Source organism: Fundulus heteroclitus, chromosome 11, assembly GCF_011125445.2.
Source record: "Fundulus heteroclitus isolate FHET01 chromosome 11, MU-UCD_Fhet_4.1, whole genome shotgun sequence".
Classification (NCBI taxonomy): domain Eukaryota; kingdom Metazoa; phylum Chordata; class Actinopteri; order Cyprinodontiformes; family Fundulidae; genus Fundulus; species Fundulus heteroclitus.
The window spans coordinates 29,913,383-29,926,287 of record NC_046371.1 but is presented as its reverse complement, the minus strand read 5'-3'; the positions used below and the strand labels follow the sequence as shown (position 1 = coordinate 29,926,287).

Here is a 12,905-nt window from a genome sequence, read left to right as displayed (position 1 = left end):
ACTAATCTTCTGTCTACACCTAATTCATATTTTAGAAATACCTGCAGCAGTAACAGCGCAATGTTTAGGGCTCATGTGCATGAAGTTACTAAATACAAAAACTATGAGTCAGCACTTGCGATGATGAATGGACTATCATTAAAAAACGAAATCGTTAAAGATGGAATGGGGCTCTGGTACATCATTCTTCCCTTGAAGTGTCAAAAAAGAATCCAGAAAATAAAGTTAGTTTGAAAAAGGAGCTACCAAATCCCATTATTTTGATGACTGAATATAAATTAGCTTTTTATTAGAGTTTGAGGAAATACATCACACATTGTGACTGTATTTCTGCAAGTGAGCAGTCAAAGGAATAGATGGTTTTTTTTATCAAAGTTGCTGATTGACTGCTGTCAATACTTGCTAAGCTCCCTTCTGCCAAAATGATATTTCACAAAGCTAGAGAGGGATCTTTGGCTACTGCTCTTTGAGCAATCTCGCTAGGTTGTCGAAATTCCTTGGTTCGCTCTTATGCTCTTCAGCTTAACTCCAAAATAATGCCATAGTATTTAGGTCTGTGAACTTAAATGGCCGATGGAAAAACTTGATTTTGCTCTCTGGTGAATTATATCTGTGTTGAACTGGCAACGTGAATGGATCATTATGTTTTAAAAAAGATCAATTTTCACTGGTGGAGACCACCCAGCTTTTGTTTAAAATATCCTGGCATTTGAAAGACCTGTTCAGGGCGTACCCGACCTCTTGCCCAATAACTGATTGAAATATGCAACAGCCTATCATGAAGTTTACCATCCTCCTCATGTTTACACCGGCGGTAATGATAGGACTGGTTGCATATAGATTAGGTTTAACTGTAGTGATGCTATCACCCCAAGAGACTATTCATTGATGTAGTTTTCTAACTGTAAGCTTTCATATCCAGCTGCAGAAAATGCAAAACTCACACAGTCTTACAAAACACGGCCACTGACTTTAGGGTTAGGGGACAAGGGAAGGTATTTTTAGTGGGGACATGTTTTCTAGTGTCTGCGACTGCAGCTAAAGCCTTCTCCATTAAGTAACTGTAATAAAAAACAAAAGAACAGAATCTGCTTTATTTGCCAGGTATGTGTACATGTAGGAGGATTGTACAATGCTCACAATGTGATTACAATAATACAATAGCAGAATAATGCCGTAATAAAAATCTAATAAAGTCAGCAGTATAGAGAACACATATGAACACGCTGTATACAAAGGGTGTTTATATATAGAAAAAAGCTTTCAGCATACCGTACAAGAAATACCAATGATACACATAAACATGACATCATCTACAGCCAATATGTTGCTTTTATCTATCTATAAATAGCCTACTGGTTTTTTATCTCTTCAAACGTTGATAGAATGAATATGCATTACCATCATCATTTTGTTATTTATTTTATTTCTGAAGCAGACGTCTGTAAACCAATGGGGTCTGAACTCTAACTTTTGGCCAGGTGACTATCTTCAGCACTAAATGCGGATAAGAGGTGGGGTACACAGAGTTAATAATGAGGACTTCCTTTAATTGTGTTCAACGTTAAATTTCTCTTAACTCTTCTTTTCTTATGTTGCTTTTTCAAGTATGTGAAACAAAAAAGTGCTGATTAGAGAAAAGTAAGTCCTCAATCTCAAACGTCTCACACAAACAGTAAGTAGGTCTATTTTGCTTGTTTAATACCCATAGTAACCTTTAGATGGCAGCCTTGAACATCAGCGTTGTCGCTCGGGCAATCCTTTATGTTCCCACACATGTTCAGTAGTGTAATGGCACAAAATGTACATTTTTGTGCCTTTAGAGTTGAGGGATTAGTCAAAAAGGTAGGATATCAGCCGTGTCAGATTGTGAGGTTTAATCCAAACCTAAGTGATAGTCGTAAAAAAAAAAAAAAAAAAAGTAATTAACTTCAAAACGTAAGCTTACATGAGTCAAAGGAACTTAAAAGGAAACTATTTCAGGTGGGTGGTTGTAACTTATAATTAACGTTTACAAACTTGATCAGGATTTAGTGTCACCGAGCTTCTGCTGCCCAAAATGATCAGACGTAAAAGCTGCTCTCCTAATCCACATTGGAGGAGCCACACATTGTCAGAGGCCGAGTTTTAGAGCCAGTTAAATTGCTGTGGTTAAACAGCAGGTCACAACTGAATTCAAACGAGCTCTGTTTGGTGTCACCGAAACGGTTAGAGAGGACAGAGATAGCTGATCCAGAGACACACCCAGGGGAAGGACAAACATACTAAAATTGTTCCATTCATTGTCATGTTTCACCTGAGATGAGTCACGTGACGGGCCAAAGATCCCGGTGGCAAGTGAAACATATTTACTACATACTTCGTGTGGTTCTGTTGCGTGATGACTCATAGAGAGAGTGTCTTTAGTGTTTGCCTAAAAAAAAAAAAACTCTAGGGTTACGGAGGCCGAAACCTAACATCTGCCTTATAAATGATGTAAAGACGTTATCGCAGAATTGTTTAGAAAAACAAAAACATAGTTGAATTTCACAAGCCTGTACATGTCGTAGTTACTCGTGCTGAGAGCAGGATGTGAAACAGGTTTGATGTTTTCTATGAACTGCATTGGGTACAGGCAGGAGCATGATGAAACCAGTTTGACCAGTGAAGGAACTCATTCAAACACCGTGGTAACTTTGAAGTGACTGTTTGCACACCAGACAAGCTGGTATAGAAAAACTTTTCGAAGGAACTCTAGCTGTTTAAGATGAAACCTTTTTCTGAAATAAGGGAATTAATATTAGAGGGGATGAATTAAAAACAGCAACAACACAAAAAACCTGATGATAAATAGCAGTCATTTAAAAAAATATATGGTTTTAGAATACACTATGTAAAGTCTGTGCGGGTATTAGACACCGAGAGCAAAACAAAGGGTGTATTACAATAATTTTAATGCTCACTTGGGTTAAAATTATACATGTGGTCTGTTTTAGTACTAGTGGATAATCATCAGCCCACCGTTCAAAAGATCCAAATAGCTTTAAATGATTTTTACGAGCATTTTTTTTTTCTTTTTTAATGAGCAGAACTGAACAGAGTAGATGAGCCATATACCGGACATAATCGTACACCGCAAGATCTGAACAGGTGATAAAAATAAAGGTATCAGATTAACTAGACTGAACGAACACAATTTTCCCCCAGCAAGTACAGCCGTACAAAAGGAGGAGGTTCTCGTAGAAAGTGGTTTCACAACTGCAAAATAAAAGTATTAAACATGTAAAAAAATATATATATATGAAAACAACAGAACTCGGTATAGAGTTTGAATTTGTAATCAATCACAACAGCTCTATTAGTCAAGCTGCTAACAGTGACAGAAGAGAGGAATTCCAGTTCATGTTGAAAACAACAGTTTACAAGTAAAAAACTGGTCATCTTACTCTTAGATACTTAGAAATTATGAATGTCTAAAGTTGGAAGGTTTGGGTCTAGTCATGTCTTTTGGCTATAAAAAGAGAACACAATAAACATATATTTATCTTTAAATAAACAAGCATTCTTCCTGATAGTGTTTACTCAGTCCTTTTTGAGCCTAAAAAGAATGTTGCACCATGCACGATCACTATACCTATATAACTATTAAACATGGTTGTGGCATCTGCGGGCCGGCAGAAAACTATCAGAAAGCAAGATGGCAACAATCGATGCAGCTACTGTAAAGGCTTCCACTGACAGGTGTGTGGTGGGTGCCTGTTGGAGAAGAAATGAGCATATAGGTACTCAGCTAGCTCGTGAAACTTGCTACTATCCACTCAATTCGGTTCAATTCGAAAAAATATTTAATTAATCCAAATGGAAATTAAATCTTGGTGCAACTCATGTTATAGGGGTTTCTTCAACGAGTTGCTGTAGATGGTCATGACTGCAGGCAGGAAGGACCTCCTGTGGTGGTCTGTGTTACAGCTGATCAGGAGAAGCCTAGGACTAAAGACACTCTGTTGTTGTACAACAGTCTGGTGAAGAGGATGTTTAGAATTGCCCATAATGATCTTAATTTTATGAAGATCCCTTCCTTGCAAAGTCATCTCCAGTGGTTCTAGAAGAGTGCCCAGAACCGAGCCGGCCTTCTTTCTAAGCTTGTTGAGCTTCTTTAAAGAAGAAGTCCGGTCAAAATCAGAAATCAAACTGCTGAAAGTACTTTAAATATAAAACTACTACATACTGTACAATAAACTATATGTTTTTTTAATTAAGAATAATTTTAATTTAATCATGTTTATGTGGAGGAACCAACATAATAGTACTGTCACCTCCCATTTTGTGACGTCACTCAGCGGACCCGCTGTTGAGCAAGTCCCAACGCTCTGTTGTTTGTCACGACTCACTATTTTCCAACATGGTGACGACTGTTGCTCTATATGAAGCACAGAGTGATGAAGTACTTAGTGACATTGATGGGAGTTCCGTGGAGCTATCATCATCTGATAGCGATATGGATTTTTTAAAAGAGATTCTTGACAGAAACCGGACTTATTTCCAATGCAATAAGTCGGGCCCCCCAAGATATATATATATATATATATATATATATATATATATATATATATATATATATATATATATATATATTCGCGCGTGTGTGTGTGTGCACGCACGCACACTCGCTCCGCTCTGCTCCGCTGCAGCACGGCTTTACCGGCGCTGCAGCGGAGGAGAGATCGTGTTGAAGTGACTTGAGTTATATTTGCCCCCTAGTAAATAGGGCAGGTGGTCATTATTGTATAAATATTAAAATATAAAAGCAATCCAGCACATGCTGGGGCGGAGGGTTACCACATCACATGTGGTATACTTCCGCCCCTCTGGTCGGTAACCATCCCCGCAAATTCTAAATTAAAAATTCTAAATTAAAAAATAACTTACCGAAAATCCTTGCTCTCATGTCATGTTCAAAACATTGTTCGAAATGGTTGCTGCATATGACGTGTTTTCTCTCTGGCCAGAAGTTAGATGGCAAATCCGCTCTCTTCAAGTTGGCAATCCAGCAACGAGCCCGGTGGCTCATGAATCAGAAAGTTGAAATAAGCAATGTTTTTTTCCACTTTTACCAGTTGTGTTGGAACATCCGATGGCCATGCAAGTGAGCATTGTTGCTGTAACAATAGCTCTTGCGAATGTCAGTGGTAAAGTCCTCTGTAAATCTGAAAAAATTGTTGATGATCGCAGCTATGTAGAATGGCTCCTATTGACTTTGCTTGGAAAGAGCGGAGAAATGCTGTCACCACTCCGCTTTTCCACGTCGCAGGATGTGATGTCAGACGGCCCTTACTGCCCAAATATGGGCTGTAATGGCCGCCCCCATACACAGTGATCCAGACGACAATTTATGTTTTTATTTTCTTATTGATTGAAGATAAGTTCATTAAATAACCACAAACGTATTAGTTTTAGTTATAGCTAATGATCCCCTGATTTTTCCTTGTTGACCGGACTTCCCCTTTAAGTCAGTTGCACTGATGCTGCTTCCCCAACAGATGATGTTTCGTCCCACCGTCAGAGAGTGTGGGAAATGTAGGAGTCTGTCACAAGAAATATAGGTAACAGGAACGCTGGACTATCAAGACTAAACTTCCAGAGTCTGTACACGCACAGTTCCCCTGAGTGTGTGGGAGCCTTAAGCCCGCCCTGCAACGCCTTGCGGTACAGTGACATCTCAACGTGATCAAAGACTAACTTGATCGACAGGGTTAGGGTTACTTCACCTCTTTCTTTTCACACCTCCGCTGATTCTTGCTGACTCGCAGTGAAGCAGTGAATCGCCCTTAGAGTTTGCTGCCATATTGGAAGTGGCATGTAGTGGAGCAATTCGAAGAAGATGGTTCGTTCTTGTGCTATGTGGCCCAGCGATTCACAGTGCAAACCAGTTCTACTGCTGTTATCTTTCACTAGTAAGAATTAACATATATTTATGGAACGTATATGTCTGTGGGCTCTATTGCCTCCCCTTTTTACTCATTTTACTCAATCATTCTTCCGGTTATGTGGTCTTGTAGTTGTAAAAATACACAAAAGGGGTTTGTTTACTAACAAACATAAAATGAGTGAGCCACTGGCTTAGAAATTTTTTAAGTCATAGTATGTGACTAGGCCCCGTTAAGATCCTGGTAATTTCAATAATGAGTTACAAGATGTGCTTGATTACAAAGGAGCCATTGATTCAAGTTTTTTTATTATTATTTCTCTTTTCTTTTCAAATGCACATTTAAACACAACTTTGAGAAAGGTAGAAAAAGTAATTTAAACCACTTCAATTTATTTCCCATTATGTCACACAGCACCCACAGACTTCAATGTATTTTATTGAATTTGCTTGTAATACACCAACAGCACTTGTTTGTGAAGTGCAAAAACAAGAGTGCACATTCTTTTGAAGGTCTGGTATGCATATGTGTTCAACACTGATTTCAATAAAAAACGATTTATAGAAACGAGTTATCGTTTGTTCTCTCTTCTTCTTCTTCCTTTTCTATGTGTAATGCAACAAACCAGAGAAGTCTAAACGGGAAGTGACAGATGGCAGTTGCACATAACAAAAAGGTACTCCCTCATATAAACGATCAGGGAGCAGATCAGGAAAGGTCATCTCTTCCATCATGTAGCTATTAAAAGAGGCCGAAGTCCAGACCTTAGAATACATTTGCCATACTTTTCATTTTGAAGACGTGACCACCTTTATCAAAACAAATGTTAGAGTTCATTTAAATGAATTGCTTTACTGACTGGCGTCTGACTTCCCTGTGCTTGTTGTCCATACATTTTCAATATGGCTGTTTTTGATGCGTGTCTGGGTTCCTGTTAGAGCATCCACTTTATTCACTCGCTGTTGATTTTAAATTAAGTTGAAAAATTGTGAGATACTCATCATCCTTCAATATTTTTACTTACTTTACTACACCAGTACCACAGAAAGCAAAACATACCTGCAGCATAATACTTCCACCGCTATGCTGGACAGTTGGTGAAGTGTTCTTAGGCTTGAAAGCCTCACCAGACACTAAACAACTTCTTTTTTTCCATAATGGCCACGCAGCTCACTCTTTGTTTCATCATATCATAAAACTGATTCCCAGGGGGCATTTGGCTTGTGCATGAGGGTAGCTCCAAATTTCAGCGAGGCTAGACACTCTCTCGTCTCAAATTTCGTAAAGACGGCAAGTAAAATAATGGGAATGGCTCCTCCTCTGTCTCCACAGGAACTTTTTGAAGCAGTCCATCCTCAGACAGGCAGATACAATCGTATTTGACTCCTCTTGTGCTCCACTCTGAGTTTGTGCTGCTGAACTCTGGAAGAAGGTACAGGACACCCTTATGCAAACATAACAGATTTAAACATTCGTTCATCCCATTGTCCATAAAACTTTTTAACGAGCGCATGGTGTGGGTGGAAAAGATTAAAAGGGGAAGTGATAGGATACACAGGAAGCCATATCTATGACCTCTTACGATCTACAGCAGCAAACTGGCAGGGCAGCGATGTTTCAGCTTAGTTTCTTTTAAAGGTTGATTTGCATGGTTTTAATGATCGTTTTAGTCGAACTGTGATTCATGAACTGTTGTTACTATTTTATACTTATTATTTTACTATTTTATTATTATTTTTGTAAAAGATTTATTTTATCAGTGATTGAATATGTGGTGCAGTGCAGCTGATCCTTGTATCCAAGGCAAATTTCTCTCAAGGGAGATTAATTAAGATACTCTGGCTTGACTTTGTTGATGTGACAGGTAGTTGCTGAGCAGTTCCTTCTGGTCATGTTAACTGACTTCCTTTCTAACAATTTTGATTAGATGGTTGATGTTTGGAAAACAACTGGGTGCTAAAACTGGAAAATTATCCCGAAAAAAGGGTCCGATCTGGTCTTGAAAAGCATAGAGGGGCTCCAGTGACGTTTGTTGTACATTTGTATTATCCTTGTCTGGTATTTGTATTTGGCAGGTGGTCTTTTTATTTTAACTGGCAGAAATTAAAGTTTTATTTTAAATGGGGCAAAAATTGTGGAAGGAATTTAGCTGCTTAACTTTGAACCAGTTGGACAAAGCCGGAACTTTGAGTCAGTGCCTGATGTATTAGATTTAAAAAAAAAAAACAAACACAAGGTGCTGTCCTTGGTTTAGTAGCTTGGAGCCATGTCTTTAAAAAGAAAATCAGTCAGTTATTAACCCTCTTGAATTATCAGTGATCATAGCTTACATATACAGTATTATCCAAAGCATAAGAAGAAGAAGGTCCCTGTGCTGAAATTTAAAGCTACGCCACACAAAACTTAATTTATTCTTCGAAGAAAACGAAAGAATAAGGAATTTGATCCGAACAGCAAAGGCTTTCTTAAGGTATTAGTCATTTATATAAACATGTGCACATCCAAGTGATGGCTCGTGTCAATGAGTCATCCAGGCTAAATTTATAGGCACACCTTTGAATCAATCACAGCTAAAAAAAGAAATCTCTATATTGCATAACAATACATGAGAAAATGTGCCTCTAACTCTTGTTTACTGTAAGACTTCCTGTGGTTTCAGTGCTGGAGCTTTGGTTAATGTTACAACTAAAGTCTGTCGTTTCAGGGTTCAGCTGTATGGAACAGTGTATAAACAGTAACTTCCTGCCACCATTTAATTAATTAATAAATAATAATAATAATAATAATAATAATAATTATTATAATAATAATAATAATAATACTTATAATAATAATTATAATAATAAATTTTATTTCAAGCGCCTTTCAAAACACTCAAGGACACTGTACAGGTAAAAACAATAAGTGGTAAAAGCAACATTGTCATAATTAAAAGAAACAACACAAACTACACACAGGAAAGTACCAGAAAATCATAATGAAAAGGCAATCTATGATAAAACTTAAAGCTATTTCATCATTATCATTTAAAAAAAAACCACTTACCAAATAGTTTTTACTTTTGAATTTTAGATTTAATTTAGTTGTTAGCACATGTTTTTTTTTTTTTTTTTTTTTTTTTTGTTTTTTTTGGGGGGGGGGGGGTTGTGCTGACAACAACAACAGCAAAAGTTTTATTTTGGCCGGTTACAGCGCAGTTTTCCTGTTCTAAAAACATATGACCATGTGTAGTTTCTGTGTGACAGACTTGGACCTGTTCGCGGAAACGCTTACGTCACGAAACTTCAGGTGTTCGCTCCTACGCTGATAAGTCGAAACTACGTGCGCGTCCCCGCCCACGGGCCCCAGAAACCGCCTAAAAAAGCTCGCTCCCGCTGTCCACTCCCCAGTCAAGGTGCGGCAGTGGAACAGGTGCGCAAGGATTCATCGAGAGGCTTTTTAAACTGAGACGCCGCTGCTGTTTGACTTTCAGAGCGCCAAGGACAGCTTTACCACACTTTGAAGAAGGACATAACCTCCCAAAGAGGCCAGAAGTTAGTTTGTTGGACTTAAAAGAAACAGGACTTCCAGTTTCGCAGCAGGTGTACATCGTCTTTTTTTGTGTTTTTTTGATCCCAAGCGAGGAGGAGGAAGCAACGTCGAAATGGCCAATTCAAGTCTTCAGATTCTGGGCTTCGCCCTGGCTCTTCTTGGTATGATTGGATTGATAATTGGCACCATCTTGCCCCAGTGGAAGATGTCGGCTTTCGTCGGTTCCAACATCATCACCGCCGTGTCGATGTACGAGGGACTGTGGATGTCCTGCGCCTTCCAGAGCACGGGCCAGATCCAGTGCAAAGTGTACGACTCGATGCTGCAGCTCAACAGTAAGTTTAACTTACCGCTTTGTTGTCGCCGTCGTGTGAAAACGGGGTAAAACCACGGGGTTGAAAATAAGTGGCCGTTCTAAGTACCGCATCTTTTTTAATACTTTCACGTTTTTTTTTTTTTTTTTTTTTTTTTTTTTTTTTTTTTTTTTTTTTTTTTTTTTTTTTTTTTTTTTTTTTTAAATAGGAAGAAATTACGTAGTTAACAACGCACCTGTTGCCTCCCTGACCTACCCTGGGTGTTACAGTTGGTAGCCAACAGCGCTTCGCTTCTCGGTCGCTGCCTTCCGGGAACTTGACAAACCGGTTTTTCCTTTTAGTCAGTCGTCCTTTTTGTTTTTGACGTTAAATAATTACTTGAGCCTAAAATTGGACCTCTTCTGCCTGAAACGGTTACTAGAAGTCGTAAATATTTGCGCAAAAAAAAAAAAATGCACGTGTAGGCAACTTGAAAAGCAGGAATTTGGACACACCGGCCTTGACCCCTATTCTCCTTCAAGACATTATTGCCCTGTTTAAAAAAAAAAAAAACGCCCAATCCTCCATTTCCTTATGTGGAAAACTCCTTAATGTCTCTTTACACAGCAGATGTAGTTAAAGGTTAAACACCTGGGTGAGCCATTGTTTAGTCAACAGGCCCTGTGGGCCGCTTGTCCAAAAGGTAGTGCTAGAAGTGAATTAACAATAATTATGTGTTCTTTTAAAAACTGCAAGTTGTTTCAACCAAGTTGTACTTAAATCCATCAGTTGGTAACATAATCTAACAAAGGGATGTGTAGGATACAGGAAGTTGGAGGGGGAAGGTTTGATGTGGAATAAAGTCTCATAGATGTGGAGTAAAACTTGGTGGTTTGTATTTATGTTCCTATTGGTTAACTTGGTCGATACATGTTTTTTTTTTTTTTTTTTCCCCCCCAATATTTTTCAAAACTTATGACCAAATGTTCAGGAAGTAGAGCTCTAGTGTGTGTGTGTGTGTGAGAGACACAGACGGTTGACAATTTTTAGAGCTGCAATTTCCAGAAATTGAGTCAGAATCTTGGAACTAGAGGTGCTGGCTCCAAACAACTGCAGTTGATATTAAACAGTTGTTTGTCTGTCTAGAACTGGGAGTGACTTCCTGCAGAGAAATCTGAAACCTGGTCAGACCTGTTTTTGAGTCTCACGCAGGCAGGCAGGCACATCAGAGAGAGAGAAGCGCACCCGCACCCCCCCCCGCCCCATCTGACTTAGTTTCTGGCTGAAGCCATTTTCTGGTGCGCTGCCATTTAGTGTGCCAACAGAACGGCAACCTCTCCGTCCCAGATGACTTTGTTCAGGCAACCTTTTCCCAAAAGGCGTCATCTGCGCACACATAAGAAATCGGCAGCACTACAACACTATCTCGATTAGGAATGAATGAATAAATCGTGTTTTGTTTGCGCCACACCCATGATGTATACCGCTGTTAATAAGTGACTCTGACAATAATTGACAGACTTCTCTTTGTTCCCTTAACTAGGTGCCCTTCAAGCAACGCGCGCCCTCATGGTTGTGAGCATAATCGTCACCGTTGCTGGGCTGGGTGTAGCCTGTATGGGAATGAAGTGCACAAACTGCGGAGGAGACGACAAAACAAAGAAGTCCCGCATCGCGATGACTGGTGGCATCATCATCCTGATCGGAGGTAAGAAGCTTTTCCCTATCTCAAACCAGAATCGTTCCAAGTGTGCTTTTTAAGAAGTTGGTCAAATAACGACGCCTGTTCTCCAACAGCTTTGTGTGCTATAGTCGCCTGCTCTTGGTATGCTAACGACATCGTCCGAGCCTTCTACGATCCTTTCACCCCTGTCAACACAAGGTGAGCCTTTTGGGACTTTTGGTTTGGAATTGTATTTTCTTATTTATTTATTTAATTCTGAAATGTAATTTTTCTATTCTCCTTTTCTCTAAAGGTACGAGTTTGGCTCTGCCATCTTCATCGGATGGGCTGGCTCTTTTCTGGCTATAATTGGAGGTGCCATGCTGGCGGCATCCTGCCCAAAAGAAAAGTCTTCTCCCAAGTACCCCATCTCCAATAGGCCCCCAAGCAGCTCTAGGGAATACGTTTGAACAGGATAGGAATCGGTTACTGTTTGGAAGAAAAAAAAACATTTTAATATTCAACCCGAATCCAACTGGTAACTTTTTTAAAAAAAGTATCCACAGAGTACCGGCTTTATACAAATATATATTCCTTTTTAGTTTCCACAGGACTACCCTTGATGTTACTGTAATATTTTTATCAAACTGTTTTAAACATTTTTATTTTATTTTTTTTAAATACTGACTGTTTACTTCAGAACCTGCTGGTCTTGCCCTGTCTGAAACTGCAGTCGGTGCTTTATGTATACTTTTCAGTGTACTGTGTATGTAGCTGACAGCTCTGAAGCACTAAGTCCAATTATGGAGAAGCTCGATGTAAGAAGCGCTTTTCATGTGCAGTTCAATTAAAAGGACAGTGTTGAGCAACCGCTGCTCTGCTGTAAGGTACTTTTTTTGTTTTTGTTTGAAGGTTGATCAGTAACACTGCAGACCTGTTTTTATGGATTAATAGAAATCGGAACTAAACTCTACCATGAATACGCGGATTGCCAATTTTGCTAACTTGTAATAAATGGAAATGTTGTGACTCTGACTGTTGTAAGATCTTCATGTGAGTTTAAGTGTATTAGTTTTTTTTATTATCTTTTTAAGTTGTAAATAAAGTTAAAGTGACACATTTTTTTTGTCTTGATACTTTTCAAAGTTCTTGAATTCCAACTGGATCTACCTTTTCATAACTAGACATAAACAGGCTGGCTCTCAAAGCCTACCAATTTTATTATATTTAAGAAGGGAAGCTAGGGTGAGTTTCAAAATACTGTTGTTCTGGCTGGCAGTCAGTCCTCTTCTGTTTGAGTACTAAGCATTTAGGTAAAGGCTTAAAGTGCCCCCTTGTGGTGGGGTAACAGCTGCTGCATGACTGACGATGGTAAATTTCATATAAATGGCAAAGTTTATCACAACTGGGAGCAAATTCACTCGGGATCAACATTGCATCTGTATCGCTTTTGACAAGCAGTCAAGGTGGGAGATTCTGAATTCATAGTTTTATATATAGTTTTGTTTCAGG

The 12,905-nt window shown here is 38.9% G+C and overlaps 1 protein-coding gene across 1 annotated transcript; it reads left to right on the top strand.

Moving 5' to 3' along the window:
- Nucleotides 1–9,280: 9,280 nt before the first annotated feature.
- Nucleotides 9,281–12,515, top strand: LOC105919371 (claudin-7-B). The gene is made up of 4 exons (XM_012854679.3): nt 9,281–9,772; nt 11,274–11,438; nt 11,528–11,612; nt 11,707–12,515. The coding sequence occupies exons 1-4, from the start codon at nt 9,550–9,552 to the stop codon at nt 11,861–11,863; spliced, it is 630 nt and encodes a 209-aa protein (XP_012710133.2). The 5' UTR covers nt 9,281–9,549; the 3' UTR covers nt 11,864–12,515.
- Nucleotides 12,516–12,905: the final 390 nt, after the last annotated feature.

What these genes read in the sequence shown, in the direction of transcription:
- LOC105919371 (XM_012854679.3), top strand. Translation starts at nt 9,550, where the DNA reads ATGGCCAATTCAAGTCTTCAGATTCTGGGCTTCGCCCTGGCTCTTCTT. An exon ending in CTCGATGCTGCAGCTCAACA is followed by an intron (nt 9,773 to 11,273) that starts GTAAGTTTAACT and finishes TCCCTTAACTAG; the next exon opens with GTGCCCTTCAAGCAACGCGC. An exon ending in TTCACCCCTGTCAACACAAG is followed by an intron (nt 11,613 to 11,706) that starts GTGAGCCTTTTG and finishes TTTTCTCTAAAG; the next exon opens with GTACGAGTTTGGCTCTGCCA.